Source organism: Rattus norvegicus, chromosome 19 (assembly GCF_036323735.1).
Source record: "Rattus norvegicus strain BN/NHsdMcwi chromosome 19, GRCr8, whole genome shotgun sequence".
In the NCBI taxonomy this organism is placed as follows: Eukaryota; Metazoa; Chordata; class Mammalia; order Rodentia; family Muridae; genus Rattus; species Rattus norvegicus.
The window spans coordinates 68,461,276-68,488,955 of NC_086037.1; the positions used below are offsets into that span (position 1 = coordinate 68,461,276).

A 27,680-nucleotide genomic window follows, 5' to 3' on the forward strand; every position below is an offset into this window, starting at 1 on the left:
ACGTGGAGAAGAGTCTCGCGAGGATTTGAGAACCAGCGCGGGATCGAGTCGGAGTTGCCAGGAGACAGCACAGCCTCCTCTGACCAGTGCGGGTCCCGGAGTAGTGGAGGTGCTGCACTGCTGCCATCATGGTGAGTCGGGCCGGTGCTCAGGGTCGGGTCCCGGGGACTGGGAGGCCTGGGGCGAGCAGCCTGCGGTTTCGGATGCCTAGAATTGAGAACTGAGCGCTTCCGCGAGGCTAGGGTGGGGAGGCCGGGATGCCGCGGCCTGTGTACACTAGAACTAAGGATTGGTTCTTCAGTTCTCTGGGGTGGTCGTCGAAGTTGCCGGACTGAGAGCCTGGTGTGCAAGGTGTCCAGAAGCCTGAGTCCGCCAGACCCTTGGGACCACTTCATATGGGCTCGGGGACACTTAAGGGTTCACAGGGAGCAGACTCCGGCCCCGGGGGGAAACCCTGAGAACTCTGTCTCAGAGGTGGAAAACCTAGCGCATCCCAGGTGGCCGGAGGTCTCTGTCCACCAAGGTCTGCGTGTCCTGGAGTGACCAGGGGTACACACCTTAGGGGCTCCCGAGAAGAACAAGGCAGAAGCCCCCTGCCTCCTATATTTCCTCACAGAATGTCCTTCCTCCCAGGATATAGATGTTGTCAATAATGCAGTTTCTTGGCAGATGTGCCAGGGCATGGGTCATTAGCTGGTGGGAGCTGGAAACATGGCCAGTATTAACTAATCTTCCCTCCAAGCCTGTATGGCCTTGTCAAAGCTGCTAGAATAAAGCAGGACTTGTGAGCAATTTCTGCTGGTAACATCTGCAGACAGAGAGAGTGTGCTGTTTGCTCACTGGTCCCCTGAAGGGGCGGGGGGGGGGGAGGGCTCATTTGTGGTAAAATCGATTCAGAAGCCTCAGGTTCCATCATTGCTACCACTCCAAGAGCCCGATACCCCGTACTCACGGATGCGCTTCTCCTGTGTCTCTGTGGTGGTTATGAAGTGTGGTAGCCAGCATACTTCGGGGGGGTCGTGTATTCTTCCTCCGCCCCCCTCCTTTTTTAAAACCTAGATAGGTTTTCCCTTTTCCCTCTTAGGTTTTCACACTACCTCTTAAATGTTTTTTTGTTTGTTTTTTTTTTACGCATATGAGTACATTGTGGCTGTCTTCAGACACACCAGAAGAGGGCATCAGATCCCATTACAGATGGTTGTGAGCAATCATGTGGTTGCTGGGAATTTTTTTTTTTTTGGTTCTTTTTTTTTTTTTTCCGGAGCTGGGGACCGAACCCAGGGCCTTGCGCTTCCTAGGCAAGCGCTCTACCACTGAGCTAAATCCCCAACCCCCTCCAATGCTTCTTAATTTTAGCTTTCTGAACACCCTCCTCCCCCAAATAAGTTTTTCATCCAAGAAAAAAAAAAGTTTTTTTAATGGTAACAAAGAAATCCTTGTCTTATATCCAGGAGTGAGTGAGTTCGAAGTGTTTTCTTTCTCCTTCCCTTCTGAAAAGAGGAAGATTTCCCCCTTTGTGCTTCTCTTTCTTTTCTTTTTTTTTTTTTTTTTCTTTTTTTCGGAGCTGGGGACCGAACCCAGGGCCTTGCGCTTGCTAGGCAAGTGCTCTACCACTGAGCTAAACCCCCAACCCCCCCCCCTTTGTGCTTCTCCAAATGCATTGAGATCCCCTCCCCTTCACTGGTGTGTTAATGGGGGGATCAGTGTAGTGATACCCCCTAGGTAAATGTTCCAGTCAGCGCTGTGCGAACAGTAGAGGTCAAGATTCTAAACAGGTGTTCCTTCCCCATATGCCCGTGTGAGCAGAGTCAGTCAAGAAGGGACACCCTGAGGTAGACCTGACTATGTGAGCAGAGTCAGTCAAGGAGGGACACCCTGACGTAGACCTGACCATGTGAGCAGTCAGTCAGTCAGAGGGACACCCTGAAGTAGACCTGACTATGTGAGCAGTCAGTCAGTCAGAGGGACACCCTGAAGTAGACCTGATTATATGAGCAGTCAGTCAGTCAGAGGGACACCCTGAGGTAGACCTGACTATGTGAGCAGTCAGTCAGTCAGTCAGAGGGACACCCTGAGGTAGACCTAGCCATGTGAGCAGTCAGTCAGAGGGACACCCTGAAGTAGACCTGACTATGTGAGCAGTCAGTCAGTCAGAGGGACACCCTGAAGTAGACCTGACTATGTGAGCAGTCAGTCAGTCAGTCAGTCAGAGGGACACCCTGAAGTAGACCTGACTATGTGAGCAGTCAGTCAGTCAGAGGGACACCCTGAAGTAGACCTGACTATATGAGCAGTCAGTCAGTCAGAGGGACACCCTGAGGTAGACCTAGCCATGTGAGCAGTCAGTCAGAGGGACACCCTGAAGTAGACCTGACTATATGAGCAGTCAGTCAGTCAGAGGGACACCGTGAAGTAGACCTGATTATATGAGCAGTCAGTCAGTCAGAGGGACACCCTGAGGTAGACCTGATTATATGAGCAGTCAGTCAGAGGGACACCCTGAGGTAGACCTGACTATGTGAGTAGTCAGTCAGTCAGAGGGACACCCTGAGGTAGAGCTGACTATGTGAGCAGTCAGTCAGTCAGAGGGACACCCTGAAGTAGACCTGACTATATGAGCAGTCAGTCAGTCAGAGGGACACCCTGAGGTAGAGCTGACTATGTGAGCAGTCAGTCAGAGGGACACCCTGAGGTAGAGCTGACCTGTACTTACTCCGTCCTCTCTTCTTCACACAAAGGCACCCAAAAGGAGAGGGAAGAAAGGGAAAGCCAAAGGGAATGCAGTCGTTGATGGGGTCGCACCAGAGGACATGTCCAAGGAGCAGGTGAGCAGAGCCCATGGAGCCCCGTCTCAGGATGGGGGGCGGGGGTGGGGAGCACTGCTGCAGATGTGTGGGTGAATCTCTCATCACTGTTCTGCGTGTCCATCTCCTCTCAGTCTGTCCAAATATATCGTGCCTATCTTGCGTCTGTAGTTTCGAGGTGTCCCTCACACCCCACAAACATAATAGGTATTTTTAAACTTTTGGCATTTTATTTCATTCTTACCTTTTTATATACCCAGTGGTCACAGAGCTGAGATGCGTGTGGTGATTCAGTGGTCGCAGAGCTGGGATGCGTGTGGTGATGGCGTGATCGCAGAGCTGGGATGCGTGTGGTAATATATACATGTCATTCTTTGTTTGCCAGTAAACATTACATCAAAAGGGAAAGTTTAACAAGGAACATGATTTACTTAAAATTACGTTGTCTTGGTCTGATTAATTTATCTACTGCTTTAAAAATTAGTGTTAAGTCTTCCATTTATATATTGGACAACTTGTGTGAGCTGGTTCTTTGCTTCCACTGTGGCAGGGGCTGGGATTGAACTCAGGTCTTCAGACTTGGCAGCAGACCCCTTTACCTGCTGAACCATTGTGGCCCCTTGTTGTTTTATTTTTGTAGCTCGGTTGTGGCCGCCTCTGTCTAATTGTTTGCGCTTAGCTTGAGGAGGTTTTCTACTTTTACTTTATTTTTCAGTTAAGACAGGCGCTGCACCACTGAGCTACACCCCTGGTTCTGGAATGATGTCTTTATTATATTGTTTGGTTGTGTTGAGGATTGAACTCAAGGAAGTAATACAAATAAATCCTTATACAAATTATCAATTTTTTTTTAAAGATTTACTTATTTTGTGTATGTGAGTACACTGTAGCTGTCTTCAGACACACCGGAAGAGGGCATCAGATCCCATTACAGATGGTTGTGAGCCACCATGTGGTTGCTGGGATTTGAACTCAGGGCCTCTGGAAGAGCAGCCAGTGCTCTAACTGCTGAGCCATCTCTCCAGCCCTATGAATTATCTTAAGCCACTTATGTACATTGATGTAAAAGGTTAGAGAATATAATGATAGAACTCACCAAACTCTTACAAAACTACAACACGTGCAAACATGGCCGTCTTGATGTTGATGATGGTTTCTGTGGTGGTTTGAATATGCTTGGCCCAGGGAGTGGCGCTGTGAGGAGGTGTGTCGCTGTGGGGGCGGGCTTTGAGGTCCTGTGCTCCACCCCCACCCAGTGCAGATGAGTCAGTCCCTTTCTGGCAGCCTTTGGATCAAGATGGAGACCTCTCGGCTCCTCCAGCTCCATGTCTGCCTGCACACTGCCGTGCTTCAGGCTGTCATGACGATGGACTGAAATTCTGAACCTGTAAGCCAGCCTCAGTTAAAGAGTTGCCTTGGTCATGGTGTCTCTTCACAGCAGTAAAACCCTAACTAAGACAGATGGCTTGTGCGGTTTTGACACGGGCTGGAAGGTCATGTGCAGTTGTGTTAGTAAGCCTCGCTGTTGTAATGGCTGAAGAGAGAAGAAGGGCGTTAGAAGACTGACGTAAGCTGACACTAGAGTTAGGCACTGGTCTGATGTTGGTGATTTCAAAGGCCTAAGGCTAAAATCTAAAAATCTCTTCTACATTAACGCCCAGGCATGACGAGTGGTGCCCAACTCCACGTGCTATCTTCTGTCAACATCCAGAGCCTAACTCCTGATGACCTGTAGCGTTATGACTGTGCAGTGCTGGCCAGTCTCAAGAGAAAACAATTTGTGCTGTAAATTTGCTATGTACAAGACAGTGAGCTGCCCCCCCAAACACCATGAACCCACACAGATGGCCTCTGGAACCGAATAACCCCCTCAACCACCATAAAACTCCACCTGCTTTCAACCACACGAGGCCTTTTGGGATCTCGCCTGCTGCTTACTTGCAGCGTATTTTAATAAATTTCCTCCACTTATCTTTGCATTCTGGGGGATTTCTTTCATTGCCCGTAGCACCGGCCTTCTACGTTCCACTTTACATAGCTGTATTTTGATCTAAAATACATGTTTTTAGGAGCTGGAGACTGGACGTGCCGGTTAAGAGCAATCTGCTCTGGTGCAGGACTCAGGTTTGGTTCCCGGCACCCACACAGTGGCTCGCAGCCATCTGTAACTCTGGATCCCTGGGGTCTGATGTCCTCCTCCGACCCCCACAGGGTCCAAGCACTCACATGATGCAGAGACATACATGCAAAGTGTATGTTTTTACAGGTATCGCATGTGTGTTTGCTTGTATGCTTGCATGAGTACCATGTGTGTTCAGTGCCTGAGGAGGCCAGGAGGTGGCTTCAGATCCTCTGCAACTAGATTTGCAGATGGTGGTTTAGCCACCATTTGGATCCTGGGAACTGGGTCTTGTGCGTCTGCAAGAGCTACAAGTGCTTTTAACCACTGAGCCACCTCTCTGTTCTAAGACAGAGTTTCTCTGTGTCATCCTGACCATCCCGGAACTCACTCTGTAGACCAGGCTGGCTGTTTTATTTTGTGTACGGGAAAACCATTAAGTTTAAGCAGAGATGTATTGGGGGATCCAGTTTGCGTTTTGACTGGGACGGATGGAGAATAGAGTGCACTTCGGGTTCTCCCGACATACTGTTTCTGTCCCGTTTATTTCATGCATTTGGAGACTGAACCTTAGTGTCCCAGTCCTAAGAACAAACTCTGATACCATATGAGTCCAACAGAGAAGGAGTTCTGTTTGCAACTATTGGAGTGACACTGAAGGCCCACAATGTGGAGAGACTTGTTGGGTCTTTCAGTGTGCATGACATGGTGTGAAGCACTAGTCAGATTCTGGCGTGCATGTTCCCTCATAGGCTCCTAGCCCCTGCCCAGCATCCTTCCTCAGAGCTGCTTGGCTGCCTGATGTCTTATTCGTTCCCTGTGGAGAATGGAGTGCCCCCACCCCCACCCTAACCCTAACTCCCCCTTCTCTTTGAGACTCTGTGCAACCCTGGCTATCCTAGAACTCACCTTAACTAGGCTGGCCTTGAACTCACAGAGATCTATCTGCCTCCCTCTACCTCCTGAATGCTGGGATTGAAGGCATGCACCACCACTGCCCAGTGGAATGTATTCTTGAGAGAGAAAATCTGCTAACTATCCTGTGGCTGTGCCTAAAGATAACTAATTCTCAAGGGAAGCCACGCTCAAGAAAGCTGGAGACCTGCCCTACTTTCCCTCTAACCTATTTGCAGACTTATAATTGACTGTGGACCAAAGTCTGTTGAGTGCGAAGAGCCCGCTAGTTTTGTGTAAGTTTTGTGGAGACATTTATGTGCTTCTGTGTGATTGTCATAGCTCTTTTTTTTTTTTTTGGTTCTTTTTTTCGGAGCTGGGGACCGAACCCAGGGCCTTGCGCTTCCTAGGTAAGCGCTCTACCACTGAGCTAAATCCCCAGCCCCGTCATAGCTCTTAAGACTGAGTTGATATATGGCAATTTTCAACCATTGTACTGTTTAAAATAGTTGAAGATCATTGTGTTTCTTTTGAGAAATTTCTTAAAAGAGTCCAGGCTGCTGAGCGGATATAATTGTTTCATAATTACTGGTTACATTTGAGAGACATTTGCTGTTTACTGCTCGGGCCTTCCTGCTGTGTATTATTTTGAATAAGATGGCCCCTCCCCTTCTCTCCCCTGTTCCCCTTGGGCCACGCCTGGTGGTGGGCGGGGCTCCTGCAGCCTTGCCTCACTGGTGCCCTGTGTCTGACCAGGTGGAGGAACATGTCGCCCGCATCCGGGAGGAGCTGGACCGGGAGCGGGAGGAGCGCAACTACTTTCAGCTGGAGCGGGACAAAATCCACACCTTCTGGGAGATCACGCGGAGGCAGCTGGAGGAGAAGAAGGCTGAGCTGCGCAACAAAGACCGGGAGATGGAGGAGGCCGAGGAGAGGCACCAGGTGGAGATCAAGGTGAGTGGCGTCGGTCCGTCTATACCCACGGGAGAAACGGTCTGGGTGGGGGTTTCCTGCTTTTCTGTGGGAACATACTCCTGTACACTAGGAACCAGAGGTGATTTTTCCAAGAGTCCAAAGGAGGTTGCAAAGGTGATTTGGCTCTGTCATTTGTCACCCCATTGGTCACCAGCATCGACTCTGCTGATTAAGTTGGCCAGGTGGGGATCCGCACGCAGCATCCTGCCCTGCTACACGTGTACCCACCTGAAGCAGTGTGCTCCACTGAGGAGGACCACTTGCCCTGATGACAGAGGACTGTCATGAGGTCTTGGTGCCAGTGTGCCAAGGACAGCTATGAATTCAACCAAACAAAATGGCAGAAGTACTAAAACAAAGGCTGGACATTATTGGCACATGCCTGCTACCCCAGGGCCCGGGAGGTGGATGCAGGAGGACCTGGAGTTCAAGGCCAACTTTAGTTATGTCCATAGTTTTAGACCAGCTTAGGCTACAGGAGACCCTGTCTCAAAACAAACCAAAAGCAGTTTTATTTTTTCATTTATTCTTTCATAACTGATGACCTGTCATGGTATCAACTGTGCTCCCCTGTTAGAACCATCCAACAGCCTCAGAAGAGGACAAGGGAAAGTAGTTTTGTCCTCCTGGTCGTAGGAGAGGCCCCGCAGGTCCTGAGCCGTCAGTTGAAGCGTCTGTGACATGGCAGGGGGAGGAGCAGGCTGAATCCAGTTCTGCCTCGTAGTTCCCTGTGAGCTGAGCACACGGGCGCTTCAGGTGAGCGTGCGGCACGTCTCCCCCACTCCAGGTTTACAAGCAGAAAGTGAAGCACCTTCTGTACGAACACCAGAACAATCTGGCAGAGGTGAAGACTGAGGGCACCGTGGTCATGAAGCTGGCCCAGAAGGAGCACCGCGCCCAAGAGGGCGCTCTGCGCAAGGACATGCGCGTGCTGAAAGTGGAGCTGAAGGAGCAGGAGCTGGCTAACGAGGTGGTGATAAAGAACCTGCGTCTGGTAGGTACGCGTATGGCTCGATGGCTGTGGAAAGGGGACCGAGCCACCCGAGCTGCTTCCTTAACAACCGGGGACCTATGGTTGGGGGGCAAAATGCTCAGAGGCTTTTAACAAATAAATCAGCAAAATTGTACTCAAATTTGTAGTATGTAGAGGCAGGAGGGATGGCGCCGCAGTTAAGAGCAACGACTCCTCTTCTAGAGGACCTGGGTTCGATTCCCGACACCCACATGGCAGCTCATGAGCCTCTATTATTCCAGTTCCAGGAAAGCTGACAGCTTCCTCTGGCTTCTGTGAGCACCAGAGACACGTGTGGGGTGCAGACATACCTGTCGGCCAAACACCCAAAATATGAAACACATGATATAGAAGTCTGAGTTGGAGAGGTAGCTCTGTGATCAGACGACACAGACGAGCCCAATTCTCAGGAGTACTGTTTGCCTTGTCTGCTCCTTTCTCTGTTCAGAGGTGACTGGGCTGTGGGAAGTGAGTCGTGTATGGAGTGTGGAGGTTGAAAGCTGTGTTATTCTGGGCTTGCTTTACTATGCAGGCGTGAGGAGAACCCAGAAAGCAGCAGCAGCACAGGGGTGTCTAAGCTGTACTTTCCCACAGGAGAGGAGTGGGCTCAGCCTAAGGAGAGTGGGCCTGTCTGTCTGTCTGTTTGCCTGTGGAGTAATACTCCCTTCTCATTTGTGCAGAAACAAGCCGAGGAGATTACCAAGATGCGAAATGACTTTGAAAGGCAAGTTCGAGGTCAGTTTCGCAGACATACACGGTGTAGGATGCTGTCAGGGCACCCTCCAATTGCTGCTTGGTAGGTAAATTGAGGCACATAGTCATATTAGAGCACACGTGCGCACACACACACACACACACACACACACACACACACACGAGACAGACAGCAGGGAGAAGGAGTTAGACTATTTCAGAAGCTAGCAGCTTGATTCAGAGTCAGAGAAAAACTCATTCCCGTGTGGGTTTGGGGAGCCGCAGTTAACAACGGGTGGTGCTTTCTTCAGTCTCCTTAGCCCCTGGACTGAAAAGCCTTCACTGTCAGGAGTACACTGGTTTACTGATTGACCTCTAGTGTGGGGGTGGCTGTAGGTCACATAGGCCATGGGTAGTGTGCCCTGGGATTAGTGTGGGACACCCACTGTGGACACTGGCTATCACAGGCAGAGGACCGGTGACAGTGACATGTGTGCTGAACATGTCACTTGCAGGAAAAGCTCCACCCAAGCCTCTGGCTCCTGGCAGAGTTGCTGGTGCGGCCTCTGTCTGACCCTGATGGGCATCTGTGGGCCCTGCCCCCAATAGGTTCCATTGTTTCTTATGGCGTGAGGCCCTCTATTTGTCTAAGCTGCTGTGTGTGCCTTTCAGAAATCGAGGCCAAATATGATAAAAAGATGAAGATGCTTCGAGACGAGCTTGACCTGCGGAGAAAGACTGAGATCCACGAGGTGGAGGAGAGGAAGAACGGGCAGATCAGTACGCTGATGCAGCGTCATGAGGAGGCCTTCACTGACATCAAAAACTACTACAATGACATCACTCTCAACAACCTGGCCCTCATCAATTCCCTCAAGGTACCGATGTGGTCCGGGAGATGTGCTCGGGGCCCATGGATGCAGACCCCGCCTTTGATCCCACCAGATCTGTAATAACATTGGGCGCTGTCCCTCTGACTTTCAGATAAGATTCCTAAGTATCGTAAGCTACCCAGTGTTTCAGGGGAAATCCTCTGGGGCCTTCCTAACTGTGCTGTGCTGTAGTGGGAACAAATAACTTCAGAGGCGTTCTGACATGCAGGCGGGCTACGATGGACACTGTGTTGACTGATGTGTGGCCACAGTTGGCCGTCGGCACTATGCTTACAGGATGTGGTGACATTGTGCTGGCAGGATGGGGTCAGGAGTTTCTCCCTGCAGTCACTTCTTAGAAACTTGGAACATAAAACTGACACTGGCAGGATTTCCACAGTAGAGAATCACCCTTGGTCTAGACGGACACAGCCCCTTGGTCTGCGTGCAAGTTATGTATGCCCTTACATAATTCAGAATAGATCAGGACTGCAAAAGTAGTGCCTGCATGTAAAATAAGACCAGGTCCTCAGCATGCATGTGGCTGCGTGGCTTTCTGACACAGGGCACCTCATGGGGTTGTCCTGGTTGTCCTAGAACTCACTATGTAGACCAAGCTAACCTCGAACACACAGAGGTCCACCTCCCTCTGCCTCTGCCTCCTGAGTGCTGAGGTTAAAGGCGTGTGCCACCATGCCTGCCTCAGCTCTGTCTTTAATTGAGGGCATTCAAAGCTGGATATGGTGGCACAAACCTATAAATCCCAGTGCTTACAAGGCAGAAGCAGAAGGAGAGCAAGCTCAAAGCCAGTCTAGGTTGGTTAGGGAGCCATTGTCTCAAGAAAATCAAAACAAACAAAAAAAAAAAACAACCAAAAGTTATCAGCGAGATGGCTCAGTGGTTGAAAGTGCTCTCCGTGCAAGCCTGGTGACCTGAGCCCTTCCCGTGGTGGATGGAGAGAAGCAGCTCTTGAAAGTCCTCCTCTGACCTCTACATGTGCGCTGTGGCACACGCGCACACCCACACACATATCACGTACTAATCGTCAAATCCACACGCGTGTCCCGAGGATGCGTGTCCTGAGGTGAAGCCCCGAACGTGACTGCTTGCTTACAGGAGCAGATGGAGGATATGAGGAAGAAGGAGGAGTACCTGGAGAGGGAGATGGCGGAGGTGTCTCTGCAGAACAAGCGGCTGGCTGAGCCGCTGCAGAGAGCCAAGGAGGAGATGAGCGAGATGCAGAAGAGACTGGGGAACCATGAGAGGGACAAGCAGATCCTGGCCGTGAGTGTCCCGCTCTGCCCAGCAGGGAAGGCGTATGAGGGGACGTCCGTCCGAGGGCCCTTGGGAGCAGGACGCATCCTTAGTGCAGGGGCGGAGGCATGGGGAGGTAGGGCTCCCCCTTCCTTGGACTCCCCTGGAGCGGTAAGCAGGCAGGTGCTGCTGCACACTGGACCCTAGTTTTCCACACATTCCGCTCATAGCTTGGTGGGGCCCGGCTGCTAGTCTTCCAACCATTTGTTCCTGCTGATTTGTTCCTAGCCTTGCCGTCTCCGGGAGTCTGTGGTGTGTCTGTCTGTGAATCCTAAGTATTTGGTGTCTCCTGCCCCCTGACCTCTGCAGTGTACGAAGGCACGTTTGAAGGTCACTGAGAAGGAGCTGAAGGACCTGAAGTGGGAGCATGAGATCCTGGAGCAGAGGTTCATCAAGGTGAGCAGCTGCGGGCGCCATGGCGGGCTCTGTGTCCGCTGAAGTTCCCTCTGACCTGGGCCTACTCTGCCTGTTCTTTGTTTGGAAATAGGGTCTCACCGTCCCACTCAGCCAGGCCTTAAGCTCCTAGGACCCAGCCTCCTCCTGCCCTAGCCTCCTGGGGAGCTGGGTTGTGTCTTTTGTGTTTGGAGACAGTTTTTTTTTTTTTTTTTGTGGTTTCGCTCTGTGTAGCCCTGGCTGTTCTGGGCCTCACTCTGTAGACCAGGCTGGCCTTGAACTCACAGAGATCTGCCCCCCAAGCGCTGGGATTAAAGGTGTGCACTACCTGACATGCATAATTTTTGTGAGGCAACAACCTGTGGTATATTCTGTAGAAGGCCCAGGGCCCCGGTGCGGAGAGATCCTTTTGTCTCCTTGGCAGCCGGACTATGGATTTGTGGGACACTCGGTCCCATGATCTCATCTCCGTGGCCCATTTCATAGTATTAGCATATGGCCTGTTTGTTGTACATGAAGGGACCATCTCTAAATAGACAAACAAATAAACACCATACTTGGATAAAGAAGCAAAATCGGGGTTGGGGATTTAGCTCAGCGGTAGAGCGCTTGCCTAGCGAGCGCAAGGCCCTGGGTTCGGTCCCCAGCTCCGAAAAAAAGAACCAAAAAAAAAAAAAAAAAAAAGAAGCAAAATCAAAACTCCCTTAACATGAATTCCCAGCGGCCTCATTTGGTGTGGCTCTCTCCTGTTTTCTATGCGTGTGAGCACAGTCTCACCGAGGGATGGCACATGACCTTGGTTTTATACCTCAGCTTTTTGAACAACGGCGTACCCTTGAGCAGCATCCAAGATCGAGCACACGTGGTTTCACCACCCGTCCAGCTACAGAGTTCTCCCAGCCTCTAACTCCATGTCCAGTGAATATGCATAGCTTCAGTGCCTTGGGTCCCTAGAGTTTGCTGAAAAGGCCCATCTCTGCCTTCCCTCGCCAAATGCTGACCGCAGAAGCACAGGGAGAAGGAAGGTGGCCCTGCTGACAGTGGGGTGTTTGGTGATCCACCCCTTGGCTCCACCCTTACGGACAGCGACAGAACCCAAGTCATACCCTCTAAGGTGCTCAGTGCCTGTGAAAGTCAACCTGGATCTGACATGGATGGATGTTTCAGAGGAGCCTGCTCTGGGGAAGATGAGATTCTCAGATCATGTATGCTGGCCAAAGCCCTGGGGCCCTGGGGTGCAGGGTTGGCCTTGGCCAGATGTTTGAAACTGCCAAGGCAGGGGAGGTATCAGCAAGGCTAGAGGAAGACGGTGAATCTCTGCCACTCACAGGAATTCTCATAACTGTATGTTAAGTGTGCCCTGCCTATAGTCTTGGTCTTTCACAGCACATGTTAATAGGAGATGGGCAAGGATGTCCCCGTGGTTGATAGACACTTGCTTCAAGTTTGACCTGGACCTGCCTTGACTCTCATCTGGGGTGGTTGGTGATAATGTCTCATCTGAGCCCAGGGCCCTAACTTGGGCACGGCTGGCTCTGACCTACCTGTGGAGCGGTTTTCAGAGCATGGCTCTCCTTCTAGCTCTTATTTCCTGAGAGGAGCAGTCGGGGTGCTGTGTGGTCAGGGTGCTGGGTGGTCAGGGTGCTGGGTAGTCAGTTTTATGTCTACGTGACACAGGCTAGAGTCATCTGAGAGTGGAGAATCTCAATGAGGAAATGCCTGCCTCCACAAGGTCAGGCTGTAGGTAGGCCTGTAGGGCATTTTCTTTTCTTTCTTTTTTTTTTTTTTTTTTTTGGTTTTTTTTTTTTTGGAGCTGGGGATCCAACCCAGGGCCTTGCGCTTCCTAGGTAAGCGCTCTACCACTGAGCTAAATCCCCAGCCCCACATTTTATTTTCTTAATTAGTGATTGATGAAGGAGGGCCCAAACCATTGTAGGTGGGGCCACCCCTGGGCTGGTGGTCCTGAGTTCTATAAGAAAGCAGGCTGAGGGCTGGAGAGGTGGCTCAGTGGTTAAGAGTCCCGACTACTCTTCCAGAGGTCCTGAGTTCAATTCCCAGCAACCACATGGTGGCTCACAACCATCTGTAAAGAGATCTGATGCCCTCTTCTGGTGTGTCTGAAGACAGCTACAGTGTACTTATATATAATAAATGAATAAATCTTTAAAAAAAAAAAGAAAGAAAGCAGGCAGAGCAAGGAGCAAGTCAGTAAGCAGCACCCCTCCATGGCCTTTTACATCAGCTCCTGCCTCTAGGATCCTGCCCTGCTTAAGTTCCTACCCTGACTTCCTCCGATGATGGACCACAGTGTGGAAATGTGAGCCAGACCTCTCCTCCTCTACTTGCTTTGGCCATGGTTTTCATCACAGCAGTAGAAGCCCTGACTAGTGTAAGCAGTAATGCTAATTCTCCCTCTTCCCTCTGCTGTGTGCTGCGTTACCCACCTTTCATTGTGTGCAGAGGGTCTAGTGCAGGCAGTGTGGACAGCAAAGGTTCCCGTGTCATGGTGTGGTAACAGTGAAGGTGACCCCATCACAGAGGAGCACACTTAGGGCAGGGTGGGAAATGGCTTCTCCCAGCTGGGGGTCCTTGTTGCTCACTCTGGTCTCCTCAGGTGCAGCAGGAGAGGGAAGAGCTCTATCGGAAGTTCACTGCAGCCATCCAGGAGGTGCAGCAGAAGACAGGCTTCAAGAACCTGGTGCTGGAGCGTAAGCTGCAGGCACTGAATGCTGCTGTGGAGAAGAGAGAGGTGCAGTTCAATGAGGTGCTGGCTGCCTCCAACCTGGACCCTACAGCACTAACACTTGTGTCTCGCAAACTTGAGGTAGGTGCTCATGGCCTCCTAAGCAAATGCTGGTTTTCCAGGTTGGGCCCTTCAGTCCTGTGCTCCGCTACGCCTTCTCGGGTGGCACAGAGACCCCCAGTTAAGTCAGGGGCTGCCATGGTTTCTGCAGCAGAGAGCAGGGCATGGGCTAACTCGTCTTCTTTTGGTTTTGTCCCTCCCAACCCTGACCTGTCTCCCAGTTTAACACAGGAACTCACGCTGTAGACCAAGCGGGCATCAAAGTCATAGAGATCCCCCTTCCTCTGCCTCCTGAGTGCTAGCATTAAGGGCATGTGACATGCCCAGGTCTTCTGTCTGGAGTCTCTGCAGTTCCTGTTTTGCCCTGGTTTGTAGCTTGTTGAGCCACAGCCCCTGACTGGAACATAGGTGGCTTAGGAGAGAAAACTGATCTGGACACTCGTAGGTCCAAGTTCCTCTGCCTCCATGAAGACCCTCGGACAGTGACATAGGGGCCATGGAGACTAATGTATCCCTTGTTGCTTTCCTGGGACCTGGGAGTAATGTCTGAACCGAGCTCAGAGCATTGCTTATTCTTGTGACAGAAGGTTCTCTGTCCCCTGAAGAGTCAGGGCACCGAGCCTCTGTCAGAACCCCCAGCTTACCTGCTGCCTACTCTTTAAGGCCAGGTCTCTCCGCTCCCTCTACCTAGCTTGGGGCATGGAGGACATAGGAGCAGGTGGCATAGTTTGGCTAATGTGAATACCAGCCAGCCATTGTGGCTGAGGCTCTCAGACACATGGAAAGTGTGAATGGCTGGTCCCCAGTAAGTAGCTCTGGGTCTCTCTCTCTAAGGGCCCCTTGGAGTCAGCTGTGGTGGTTGGCGCCAGATTCATTCATGCTTCTAGGATGTGAACAGCTGAAGCCCCAGCTGACCTAGCAAGGGGGATGATCCATTCCTGAGCAGATCCTTTAGGGCAGCAGGGTGCACAGCGTCTCTGGGACTCGGGCTGTGCTTGGAGCAGAAAGGCAGACAAGCAGCAGCGGCTGGCGGCTAGGTTTATCCTGAGATGTTTATGGCGTGCGGGATAGCTGGACTTAAATGCTCATTGCTCACCACAGACTTGGACTTTCTGTAGTCAGCCTGTTCACCTCACTGCCTGTCTGAGGTGTGCAGCCTTAGACATCGCAGGTAGCTCCTTGCTGAGCTTCCCTAGGGAGCACACAAGCGCTGGGGGTTGCAGACTGGGTGGTTTCAAAGACCTCACAAGTGCATTAATGTGTTTAGTGGCCCTGGGAATTGTGGGAGGTTCTGGGTGTAGACATTTCAGATAAAGCCTGCTCTACCTCAGGCGGGACATGAGGTAAAGAAGCAGGCACGGCTGGTGAAGGGTCAAAGAGGCCAAAGTTGTCAGGAGGCTGATCCGAGAGAAGCTGTACCTGGTTCAGGAGGGTCCAAGGTAACATCTGTGTTTGTCAGCAGTCAGGCTAATGTTCCCTCACAGAGTAGTGGTGTGGGGAATCTTCCAGAGGAGCCTCCTCAGACATGGATTTACGCCAAGAAACAGTCTTTATCAGCTGGCTGGTGACCACACTGGGTGTTTGGGATCCCATTGTAGCACTGAGCCTCTCTCAGGATGAGCTTTAAAAGCACAGAAACCATGTTTTGGGCGGACATATTTCAGTTTACAAGAACAGTTAGCCAGGAGCAGAACTCCAAAAGCCAAAAGGCAGGGGTAGTCCATTTCGAGACTTTCCCAGAGCTGTGGACCTTGATGGATTAGGCCTGCGTCCGCGTGGTGGCTGGCGATGCTGTCTGCGGGCTCTGCGGCCCCAGTGGTACTTCAGTCATGGAGTCGGGTGTGCTAAGACCTGGGCTGTTTCCGTATTAGACCCTGGACCAGTGGGTAGTGGTTTGGGTGACGTGGGTTACTTGGTAGGGTCAGTTTTCAGGCCTTAGGTGGCACCGTTATCCGAGAGACCTTGTTGGATGCTCTCTGCTCCTCACTGTGCCCTGTGTCGGGATATGGCTGGTCAGTGGGAACACAGGCGTGTGGGGAAGAGGATCTGTCTGTCGCTGTGCTAGTCAAGTGCCTTTGCTGTGCAGTCCCTGAGGCACGGATGTTGTGCCAGCAGCTGTAGCTGTCCTGACGGGCATTTGGCTCTAACTGGGGCTCAGCTCTGCCTCCCCTGGTCACCACTGCTACAGCTTGTGAACAAGAGAAAGGATCTTTCATGGAATTGACAAAGTGACTGTGTCTTTAGCTTTTTGTTTGAGAAAGGGTCTCACTATGTAGCCCTGGCTGTCCTGGAACTCACTCTGTAGACCAGGCTGGTCTCCAACTCATAGAGCTCTGTCTGCGTCTGCCACCTTAGTGCTGGGATTAAAGGTGTGCGCCATCACCGCCCAGTCTGCTGTCCTCATTTGTTTTTCTTGTGTATCCTTGGAGACCTTTCCTTCCAACAAGTCTAGTTGAGGGACCCACACAACTTTATTCTTTGAGCCTCTCAGACCCTTAGGGAACCCTAGACTAGTGTCCCCCTGTCCACCTCTGCTAGATGATAAATAATCAAAATCACCCTTGTCTCTCCTTAGGACGTTCTAGAGTCGAAGAATACCACCATCAAGGACTTGCAGTATGAGCTGGCCCGAGTCTGCAAGGTATGGCTAATTCCCCCATCCACTGGGCTTCACCTTCTTCCTCAGGGGTTCTTCTGCCTGAGAACTGTGCCCAGCTTCACCTTTCGAATATCACAGACAAAGGGTCTCTGAGGAATCTTACTCCTTTTTCTGCATGCTCCGTTTAGGAGGTAGCATGTAACCCCATGTGATGGGCACTCAGAGCCTTAGGGCCTGAGACTCAGCACCTTGTCCTGACTGTGCACAGGCTGGCCCGCTACACCCAGGGCTCTACCTCCTACCATGTTCAAACCTGCCTCTCCTCACCCTTCCTTCCTGGAAGAGCCTCTGTGCCTTCCAGGTTAATGCCCACTGCCTTCAGCAGGAGCAGTTTGGGCTCCCACCTTTTCTCATACTCTTGTAATCTAAATAGCCCGATGCCCTTCCATGCTGAACGTGTGTGTCAGTGGCCTCCTGCCAGACCTCGGCTGCCGTCTGTCCCATGCACCTGAGAGGCCTGGGTGCTACATCCAGATGGTCCTAAGGGTCTACTGTCCTTCCTTTGCTCCCTGTCCGCCAAGGACATACCCACAGCAGCCACCTCACAGGTTACATTCTTAGTCCTGTTGGGCAGGCATTGCATTCCTGTTCAGTTCAGGGCCTCATCCAGACATGCATGCCATCCTGTTTGATTGCTAATAGAAGTGAGCAGCATCTGTTACTGTGGCCCAGGATCCATGCTATCCCAGCTGCCCCAGCTTCCCAGCTCTCCCTAGAGCCCAGGTTAGAGCTTCTCACACCTGATCCTCAGCTGACATGGGCTGAGCATAGGGCAGTCTGCTGTGTGTACCTTGGCTCTTGGGGGCCAAGGTCTGGACCTAGAGTGTTGGTAGCCAGCCCAGTCCTTGAAGCTCCCGCTGGAGCCCATTTTTACTTGGCCCTTTCTCTCCGTTTTCAAGCACTGCTTCTCTTCCCTGAGCCTCAGTGAGGATAACCAACCCTTTTCTTCTTCTCTGTTTGGTTTCCAGTCCGGGTTTCTCCGTGTAGCCCTGACTGTCCAGGAACTTGCTCTGTAGACCAGGCTAGCCTTGAACTCCAAGATCCACCTGCCTGCACCATCTCCTCCTGGCCCTTTTCTCTGGCTCTGTTTGAGACACAGACCCACTGTATGGCCCTGGTTAGCTTGGAAGTCACAGAGATCTGTCCATCTCTGCCTCCTGAGACTGGGATTAAAGGTGTGTGCTACACCCCCAGCTCAGGAACCCTTCTGCCGTCTGCTGTGAACATTTGGGTAGGCTCAAAGCATTTCTCATTCCACTCAATTCATCAACACCTCTGAGCCAGAGGCAGGCGGAGCTTGGGCTCAAGGGCAGCCTGTGCTGCAGAGTGAGGCCCTCTCTCAGACCAAGACTTCACAGCTACCTGATGAAAGGCTCCCAGTTAAAATGTGCATTTGGGGTTGTTGACATCAGTGGAGTTTTGTTCAGCATCCACATGGGGGAAGCTCACAGCTGCCTGTAACTTCTGCACCAAGGAGTCAGACTTTCTCTTCTGGCCTTTTAGGGCATCTGCACATAAGCTGTGCGTGCCTTCCCATACATGTGTGTAGTAACAATAAAAAGCACTAAACTACAAGGTGTGGTGGCATATCCCCTTTAATCCCACCTCTCAAGAGACAGGAGCAGGTGGATGGTGTTTAATTCTAGGCCAGCCTGGTGTATATAGCAAGTTCCAGGCCATCAAGGGCTATTTAGGGATCCTGCATAAAGAGGAGAAAAAACACCCATTTAACAAGGTGTGTACTGTAATCTTGTAATCTTAGCACTCACCCGGCCAAGACAGTAGTGACTTTAATCATTAAAAATTTTCTCACACTATATTTGGATGTTTTTCCTTTCCCAAAAGTCTTCCTACCTACCCCACCTCCAGCTGTATGCTCGCTCTCCTGCCCCCTTCTGTCTTTCTCTCTCTCAAAAACAAACAAACAAACAAAAAAAAAAAAACTCCACAAAAATGAAACAAAAAGTCAACAGAAACAAAACTGAAACCTTCTTTTGGTCACCACTCCTGAGCACAGGACGTGGCCTGGGGAGTGGTTCCAGAATCACTGCAGGGAAAAGTGAAGCAGTGAGATTTTGAGTGTGAGGCCATTCTGGGGATACAGCAAGTTCTAGCCCAGGCTACATAGTGGGGCCTTTTCCCACATAAAAACAAAACACCAAAAAACGAAAACAGGATTAAGATCAAGCTCCCTCAGTGTTGGGGATTTAGCTCAGTAGTAGAGTGCTTGCCTAGCAAGCACAAGGCCCTGGATTCAAAAAGAGAAAAGGGAAAAAAAAAAAAAAAAAAAAAAAAGAGCAAGCTCCCTCAGAGGAAGTCCCCTGTCTTTGTTGGCCACCAGCACCATTCCAGGGGCCCAACCCCCCCACCCCCACAAACACACACCATACCCCTGCGTGTCACTGGGGAGTTGGAGGGGATGTGGTCTCCAGGGACAGGGATTAGATGTCAGTCCATCTTGGCAGGGAAGGAGAGGAGAGCCTTAGGGAGAAATATTTGGGAAAGGGCCAGGAGCTCCGGTTCTCCTGAGTCTGGCCTTGTGAGTATGTGAGCTACAGGCATACGCAAGCGAGGCTCTAGACTACAGAAGGCACTGGCTATCCTAATTGGAGCTCTGTGGACCACCCTACACCTTCAGCAGACAGAGGGGACATTTGGGGTCCATAGCATGATGGCTGCGACTCCCAGGCCCAAGTGGACTCTTCTTGACCTTGCTCTGTCCTTGCAGGCCCACAACGACCTGTTGCGTACATATGAGGCAAAGTTATTGGCCTTCGGGATCCCCCTGGACAATGTGGGGTTCAAGCCCCTGGAGACAGCAGTGATTGGACAGACACTGGGACAGGGCCCTGCAGGACTTGTGGGTGCGCCGACATAGCCATCTACAGCAGCCTGCAGCTTGTCAGTTACTCTGCCCCTCTCCCCTGGGAATTCACACCCTGCACAAGTTTTGTTTTGAACACTTAACAAACACCAATGAAAGTTTTTGCATGATTACTTTCTGTGTTATCTCCTTGTGAAAAATTGTTTCCTCAAGCCCTCTGCTAGGGAGACGTTTGTCCACTTCCTGACACTTAGAGCCCTGGTGATACAACAGCCTCCAAACTCTGCACAAATTACACCAGCCAAACACACCTGAAACATTCCAGCCATCATAGGTACTTCTATTTGCATTGTGACCTTGGGCCAGCCAGTGAGTGCTAGCATTCACCACCTTTTGCACAAACCTCCTGGAAAGGTTCAGGGTGGTATGGACATAGACGAGAGCCCTCGCCAAAAATAAACAAGAGCCTGCTGCATTCCCTCAGCTGCCCACACCCCCCAGCCCAGCCAGCCCACCCAACACACCTTGAGCCCACAAGACCCAGAAAGCCCCGAATAACAAGGAACAGGGATATGTATAAAGAATCATGAGCAGAGGTGTCTCCTCATCCCAGAGCCCAGAGCCTACAGCCCAGACGACACAGAGCCCACACCTAAGAAAACAGCCTGCCCCTCGTCCCGTCCTGCCTTCCCCGCGCCCCTCACCCCTGCCCGAGCCCCACCCGCACGCCCCAGCCCGCGGGCTGCCTGCCTGCCTGCCTGCCTCGCGTGGCCTACAGCCTCCCCAGCCCTCCTCAGCCCGCCCTGGATGGAACACGGGCCCAGCCTGTGAATGCCAGCCTTTCCCCACGCGGGATGCGCAGAGGTCTCTCCTCCTCTCCTCCTCTCCTCCTCTCGTCCCCTCCCCGACAGAGAGACTCTTCCTTCCACAGGCTCAGTACAACAGCGCCCTGACCCACCCACCCGGGATTTCCTCTTGCCCTCGAGGGGGCCGAGGGCGGAGCTTCCAGCAGCTCCTGGAATCCCGACCCACCCGGGACCCACCGTCCTCCCTGTGCCCAGGACAGGGGCCCTCAGCCTGGGAGCGGGAAGTCAACTGAACATTTGGTGATGGCTGGCATCCAATCCCACCCGGGACACACACACACACACACACACACACACTAGCCACGCCCACCCAGCGGAGAGGCTGGCCCAAGAGCCAGGCCCCACTGCCCTTGCCCTCCCAAGTGCGGGCATTCACATAAGTATACAAACACACAAACATACAAACACACACACACACACACACACACACGTGCGTGCCACCCCTTTATAGGGGCACACATACGCGGGCGCGCAGAGGCAAGACCCACGCAGGCAGACACGCACGCCAAGGCATGAACTCACCGGGGTAAGAAAGCCGGACCGAACAGGTAGACAGGCCCCCTAGGGCGCATAAGCAGGCACGGAACCTAAGGACAGCTCACAAACACACACACACACACATACACACACACATACACTCAGTCACACACACACTCCATCACACACACACTCACTCACACACTCACACACTCACTCACACACAGACTCTCGCAGGAGTCACCTTAGCAGGAGGCAGGAGGGGGAGCGACACACACTCTCACACACCGGTGGTCACACAGACCTTTGCACGCTCTCACAGCCACACCCACCACCGCAGCAGTCACCCACGCGCCGTGGCCTCCTAAGAGGCACCCCAACAGGGGCACCCACCCACCCAGGCAATCCCACACACTACACGGGGAGAGAGACCAGTGCGGTGGTGGGCGAGGATGTGGTGTTCGAGGCCAGCCTGGGCTCGCTGCAAATGGAGAGAGGCTCTCTCACCTCCTGTCTTGCTGCCTCCAGGGTGGTGGGTGTCGGGGCGCCCACTCTGTCTGGAGCCACCGTGCATATGCCAGGCATCTGAGAGGGCGAGGGTGGGCTCTCCCCGGGGCCTGGGCTGTGGCCTGTGGGCTGTGGGATGCATGTGGGTGGGGATGGCCTGGCCTGAGACTGGTCCACGGCGCGGCCAAAAGGGAGTCCAAAAAGCCTACAGCACCCGGTATTCCCAGGCGGTCTCCCATCCAAGTACTAACCAGGCCCGACCCTGCTTAGCTTCCGAGATCAGACGAGATCGGGCGCGTTCAGGGTGGTATGGCCTTAGACGAGGGCGGCCCTCGCCGACAAGCCCCAAGAGCCTGCTGCGCTCGCTCAGCCGCCCGCCAGGCCCGCCCGGCCCACCCCCACCGGTGGCACGTCAGACAGCCAGCAAGCCCCAAGCCCCCGAGTCCCGAGTCCCGAGTCCCGAGTCCCGAGTCCCGAGTCCCCAGCCCAGAGCCCAGAGCCCAGAGCCCAGAGCCCAGACGACAGAGAGCCCACACCTAAGAAAGTCGTCGCGTCCTGCCTTCCGCGCGCCCCTCACCCCTGCCCGAGCCCCATCCGCACGCCCCAGCCCGGGGGCTGCCTGCCTGCCTGCCTGCCTCCCGTGGCCTACAGCCTCCCCAGCCCTCCTCAGCCCGCCCTGGATGGAACACGGGCCCAGCCTGTGAGTGCCAGCCTTTCCCCACGCAGGATGCGCAGAGGTCTCTCCTCCTCTCCTCCTCTCCTCCTCTCGTCCCCTCCCCGACAGAGAGACTCTTCCTTCCACAGGCTCAGTACAACAGCGCCCTGACCCACCCACCCGGGATTTCCTCTTGCCCTCGAGGGGGCCGAGGGCGGAGCTTCCAGCAGCTCCTGGAATCCCGACCCACCCGGGACCCACCGTCCTCCCTGTGCCCAGGACAGGGGCCCTCAGCCTGGGAGCTGGAAGTCAACTGAACATTTGGTGATGGCTGGCATCCAATCCCACCCGGGACACACACACACACACACACACACACACACTAGCCACGCCCACCCAGCGGAGAGGCTGGCCCAAGAGCCAGGCCCCACTGCCCTTGCCCTCCCTCCCAAGTGCGGGCATTCACACAAGTATACACACACACAAACATACAAACACACACACACACACACGTGCGTGCCACCCCTTTATAGGGGCACACATACGCGGGCGCGCAGAGGCAAGACCCACGCAGGCAGACACGCGCGCCAGGCATGAACTCACCGGGGTAAGAAAGCCGGACCGAACAGGTAGACAGGCCCCCTAGGGCGCATAAGCAGGCACGGAACCTAAGGACAGCTCACAAACACACACACACACACATACACACACACATACACTCAGTCACACACACACTCCATCACACACACACTCACTCACACACTCACACACTCACTCACACACAGACTCTCGCAGGAGTCACCTTAGCAGGAGGCAGGAGGGGGAGCGACACACACTCTCACACACCGGTGGTCACACAGACCTTTGCACGCTCTCACAGCCACACCCACCACCGCAGCAGTCACCCACGCGCCGTGGCCTCCTAAGAGGCACCCCCACAGGGGCACCCACCCACCCAGGCAATCCCACACACTACACGGGGAGAGAGACCAGTGCGGTGGTGGGCGAGGATGTGGTGTTCGAGGCCAGCCTGGGCTCGCTGCAAATGGAGAGAGGCTCTCTCACCTCCTGTCTTGCTGCCTCCAGGGTGGTGGGTGTCGGGGCGCCCACTCTGTCTGGAGCCACCGTGCATATGCCAGGCATCTGAGAGGGCGAGGGTGGGCTCTCCCCGGGGCCTGGGCTGTGGCCTGTGGGGTGTGGGATGCATGTGGGTGGGTGGGCTGTGGGATGCATGTGGGTGGGGATGGCCTGGCCTGAGACTGGTCCCCCGCCGCGGCCAAAAGGGAGTCCAAAAAGCCTACAGCACCCGGTATTCCCAGGCGGTCTCCCATCCAAGTACTAACCAGGCCCGACCCTGCTTAGCTTCCGAGATCAGACGAGATCGGGCGCGTTCAGGGTGGTATGGCCGTAGACGAGGGCGGCCCTCGCCGACAAGCCCCAAGAGCCTGCTGCGCTCGCTCAGCCGCCCGCCAGGCCCGCCCGGCCCACCCCCACCGGTGGCACGTCAGACAGCCAGCAAGCCCCAAGCCCCCGAGTCCCGAGTCCCGAGTCCCGAGTCCCGAGTCCCCAGCCCAGAGCCCAGAGCCCAGAGCCCAGAGCCCAGAGCCCAGAGCCCAGACGACAGAGAGCCCACACCTAAGAAAGTCGTCGCGTCCTGCCTTCCGCGCGCCCCTCACCCCTGCCCGAGCCCCATCCGCACGCCCCAGCCCGGGGGCTGCCTGCCTGCCTGCCTGCCTGCCTGCCTGCCTCGCGTGGCCTACAGCCTCCCCAGCCCTCCTCAGCCCGCCCTGGATGGAACACGGGCCCAGCCTGTGAGTGCCGGCCTTTCCCCACGCAGGATGCGCAGAGGTCTCTCCTCCTCTCCTCCTCTCCTCCTCTCCTCCCCTCCCCGACAGAGAGACTCTTCCTTCCACAGGCTCAGTACAACAGCGCCCTGACCCACCCACCCGGGATTTCCTCTTGCCCTCGAGGGGGCCGAGGGCGGAGCTTCCAGCAGCTCCTGGAATCCCGACCCACCCGGGACCCACCGTCCTCCCTGTGCCCAGGACAGGGGCCCTCAGCCTGGGAGCGGGAAGTCAACTGAACATTTGGTGATGGCTGGCATCCAATCCCACCCGGGACACACACACACAGACACACACAGACAGACACACACACACACACACACACACACACACACTAGCCACGCCCACCCAGCGGAGAGGCTGGCCCAAGAGCCAGGCCCCACTGCCCTTGCCCTCCCTCCCAAGTGCGGGCATTCACACAAGTATACAAACACACAAACATACAAACACACACGTGCGTGCCACCCCTTTATAGGGGCACACATACGCGGGCGCGCAGAGGCAAGACCCACGCAGGCAGACACGCGCGCCAGGCATGAACTCACCGGGGTAAGAAAGCCGGACCGAACAGGTAGACAGGCCCCCTAGGGCGCATAAGCAGGCACGGAACCTAAGGACAGCTCACAAACACACACACACACACACACACACACACATACACTCAGTCACACACACACTCAATCACACACACACTCACTCACACACTCACACACTCACTCACACACAGACTCTCGCAGGAGTCACCTTAGCAGGAGGCAGGAGGGGGAGCGACACACACTCTCACACCGGTGGCCACACAGACCTTTGCACGCTCTCACAGCCACACCCACCACCGCAGCAGTCACCCACGCGCCGTGGCCTCCTAAGAGGCACCCCCACAGGGGCACCCACCCACCCAGGCAATCCCACACACTACACGGGGAGAGAGACCAGTGCGGTGGTGGGCGAGGATGTGGTGTTCGAGTCCAGCCTGGGCTCGCTGCAAATGGAGAGAGGCTCTCTCACCTCCTGTCTTGCTGCCTCCAGGGTGGTGGGTGTCGGGGCGCCCACTCTGTCTGGAGCCACCGTGCATATGCCAGGCATCTGAGAGGGCGAGGGTGGGCTCTCCCCGGGGCCTGGGCTGTGGCCTGTGGGCTGTGGGATGCATGTGGGTGGGGATGGCCTGGCCTGAGACTGGTCCCCCGCCGCGGCCAAAAGGGAGTCCAAAAAGCCTACAGCACCCGGTATTCCCAGGCGGTCTCCCATCCAAGTACTAACCAGGCCCGACCCTGCTTAGCTTCCGAGATCAGACGAGATCGGGCGCGTTCAGGGTGGTATGGCCGTAGACGAGGGCGGCCCTCGCCGACAAGCCCCAAGAGCCTGCTGCGCTCGCTCAGCCGCCCGCCAGGCCCGCCCGGCCCACCCCCACCGGTGGCACGTCAGACAGCCAGCAAGCCCCAAGCCCCCGAGTCCCGAGTCCCGAGTCCCGAGTCCCGAGTCCCCAGCCCAGAGCCCAGAGCCCAGAGCCCAGAGCCCAGAGCCCAGACGACAGAGAGCCCACACCTAAGAAAGTCGTCGCGTCCTGCCTTCCGCGCGCCCCTCACCCCTGCCCGAGCCCCATCCGCACGCCCCAGCCCGGGGGCTGCCTGCCTGCCTGCCTGCCTGCCTGCCTGCCTGCCTCGCGTGGCCTACAGCCTCCCCAGCCCTCCTCAGCCCGCCCTGGATGGAACACGGGCCCAGCCTGTGAGTGCCGGCCTTTCCCCACGCAGGATGCGCAGAGGTCTCTCCTCCTCTCCTCCTCTCCTCCTCTCCTCCCCTCCCCGACAGAGAGACTCTTCCTTCCACAGGCTCAGTACAACAGCGCCCTGACCCACCCACCCGGGATTTCCTCTTGCCCTCGAGGGGGCCGAGGGCGGAGCTTCCAGCAGCTCCTGGAATCCCGACCCACCCGGGACCCACCGTCCTCCCTGTGCCCAGGACAGGGGCCCTCAGCCTGGGAGCGGGAAGTCAACTGAACATTTGGTGATGGCTGGCATCCAATCCCACCCGGGACACACACACACAGACACACACAGACAGACACACACACACACACACACACACACACACTAGCCACGCCCACCCAGCGGAGAGGCTGGCCCAAGAGCCAGGCCCCACTGCCCTTGCCCTCCCTCCCAAGTGCGGGCATTCACACAAGTATACAAACACACAAACATACAAACACACACGTGCGTGCCACCCCTTTATAGGGGCACACATACGCGGGCGCGCAGAGGCAAGACCCACGCAGGCAGACACGCGCGCCAGGCATGAACTCACCGGGGTAAGAAAGCCGGACCGAACAGGTAGACAGGCCCCCTAGGGCGCATAAGCAGGCACGGAACCTAAGGACAGCTCACAAACACACACACACACACACACACACACACATACACTCAGTCACACACACACTCAATCACACACACACTCACTCACACACTCACACACTCACTCACACACAGACTCTCGCAGGAGTCACCTTAGCAGGAGGCAGGAGGGGGAGCGACACACACTCTCACACCGGTGGCCACACAGACCTTTGCACGCTCTCACAGCCACACCCACCACCGCAGCAGTCACCCACGCGCCGTGGCCTCCTAAGAGGCACCCCCACAGGGGCACCCACCCACCCAGGCAATCCCACACACTACACGGGGAGAGAGACCAGTGCGGTGGTGGGCGAGGATGTGGTGTTCGAGTCCAGCCTGGGCTCGCTGCAAATGGAGAGAGGCTCTCTCACCTCCTGTCTTGCTGCCTCCAGGGTGGTGGGTGTCGGGGCGCCCACTCTGTCTGGAGCCACCGTGCATATGCCAGGCATCTGAGAGGGCGAGGGTGGGCTCTCCCCGGGGCCTGGGCTGTGGCCTGTGGGCTGTGGGATGCATGTGGGTGGGGATGGCCTGGCCTGAGACTGGTCCCCCGCCGCGGCCAAAAGGGAGTCCAAAAAGCCTACAGCACCCGGTATTCCCAGGCGGTCTCCCATCCAAGTACTAACCAGGCCCGACCCTGCTTAGCTTCCGAGATCAGACGAGATCGGGCGCGTTCAGGGTGGTATGGCCGTAGACGAGGGCGGCCCTCGCCGACAAGCCCCAAGAGCCTGCTGCGCTCGCTCAGCCGCCCGCCAGGCCCGCCCGGCCCACCCCCACCGGTGGCACGTCAGACAGCCAGCAAGCCCCAAGCCCCCGAGTCCCGAGTCCCGAGTCCCGAGTCCCGAGTCCCCAGCCCAGAGCCCAGAGCCCAGAGCCCAGAGCCCAGAGCCCAGAGCCCAGACGACAGAGAGCCCACACCTAAGAAAGTCGTCGCGTCCTGCCTTCCGCGCGCCCCTCACCCCTGCCCGAGCCCCATCCGCACGCCCCAGCCCGGGGGCTGCCTGCCTGCCTGCCTGCCTGCCTGCCTGCCTCGCGTGGCCTACAGCCTCCCCAGCCCTCCTCAGCCCGCCCTGGATGGAACACGGGCCCAGCCTGTGAGTGCCGGCCTTTCCCCACGCAGGATGCGCAGAGGTCTCTCCTCCTCTCCTCCTCTCCTCCTCTCCTCCCCTCCCCGACAGAGAGACTCTTCCTTCCACAGGCTCAGTACAACAGCGCCCTGACCCACCCACCCGGGATTTCCTCTTGCCCTCGAGGGGGCCGAGGGCGGAGCTTCCAGCAGCTCCTGGAATCCCGACCCACCCGGGACCCACCGTCCTCCCTGTGCCCAGGACAGGGGCCCTCAGCCTGGGAGCGGGAAGTCAACTGAACATTTGGTGATGGCTGGCATCCAATCCCACCCGGGACACACACACACAGACACACACAGACAGACACACACACACACACACACACACACACACACTAGCCACGCCCACCCAGCGGAGAGGCTGGCCCAAGAGCCAGGCCCCACTGCCCTTGCCCTCCCTCCCAAGTGCGGGCATTCACACAAGTATACAAACACACAAACATACAAACACACACGTGC

General features: G+C 55.0%; 1 protein-coding gene and 4 non-coding genes across 13 annotated transcripts; 1 reads left to right on the top strand and 4 right to left on the bottom strand.

The window, feature by feature from the left end:
* The first annotated feature begins 4 nt into the window (after positions 1–4).
* Gas8 (growth arrest specific 8) lies at positions 5–19,535 on the top strand. Of its 9 annotated transcripts, none has more exons than XM_039097896.2 (11): positions 5–131; positions 2,739–2,825; positions 6,574–6,771; positions 7,580–7,786; positions 8,485–8,539; positions 9,170–9,375; positions 10,486–10,653; positions 10,993–11,079; positions 13,691–13,900; positions 16,455–16,520; positions 17,507–18,355. In XM_039097896.2, exons 1-11 carry the CDS (start codon positions 129–131, stop codon positions 17,552–17,554), a joined length of 1,335 nt encoding a protein of 444 aa, XP_038953824.1. In that variant the 5' UTR covers positions 5–128; the 3' UTR covers positions 17,555–18,355.
* Positions 19,536–21,414: 1,879 nt separating this feature from the next.
* LOC120098723 (5S ribosomal RNA) lies at positions 21,415–21,533 on the bottom strand. Its single transcript, XR_005497141.1, has one exon. It is a non-coding gene; the product is annotated as a 5S ribosomal RNA (ribosomal RNA).
* A 1,628-nt stretch (positions 21,534–23,161) lies between these two features.
* Positions 23,162–23,280, bottom strand: LOC120098666 (5S ribosomal RNA). Its single transcript, XR_005497093.1, has one exon. It is a non-coding gene; the product is annotated as a 5S ribosomal RNA (ribosomal RNA).
* A 1,639-nt stretch (positions 23,281–24,919) lies between these two features.
* Positions 24,920–25,038, bottom strand: LOC120098717 (5S ribosomal RNA). The gene has a single exon (XR_005497135.1). It is a non-coding gene; the product is annotated as a 5S ribosomal RNA (ribosomal RNA).
* Positions 25,039–26,672: 1,634 nt separating this feature from the next.
* Rna5s6 (RNA, 5S ribosomal 6) lies at positions 26,673–26,791 on the bottom strand. The gene has a single exon (XR_005497142.1). It is a non-coding gene; the product is annotated as a 5S ribosomal RNA (ribosomal RNA).
* Between the last annotated feature and the right edge of the window lie 889 nt (positions 26,792–27,680).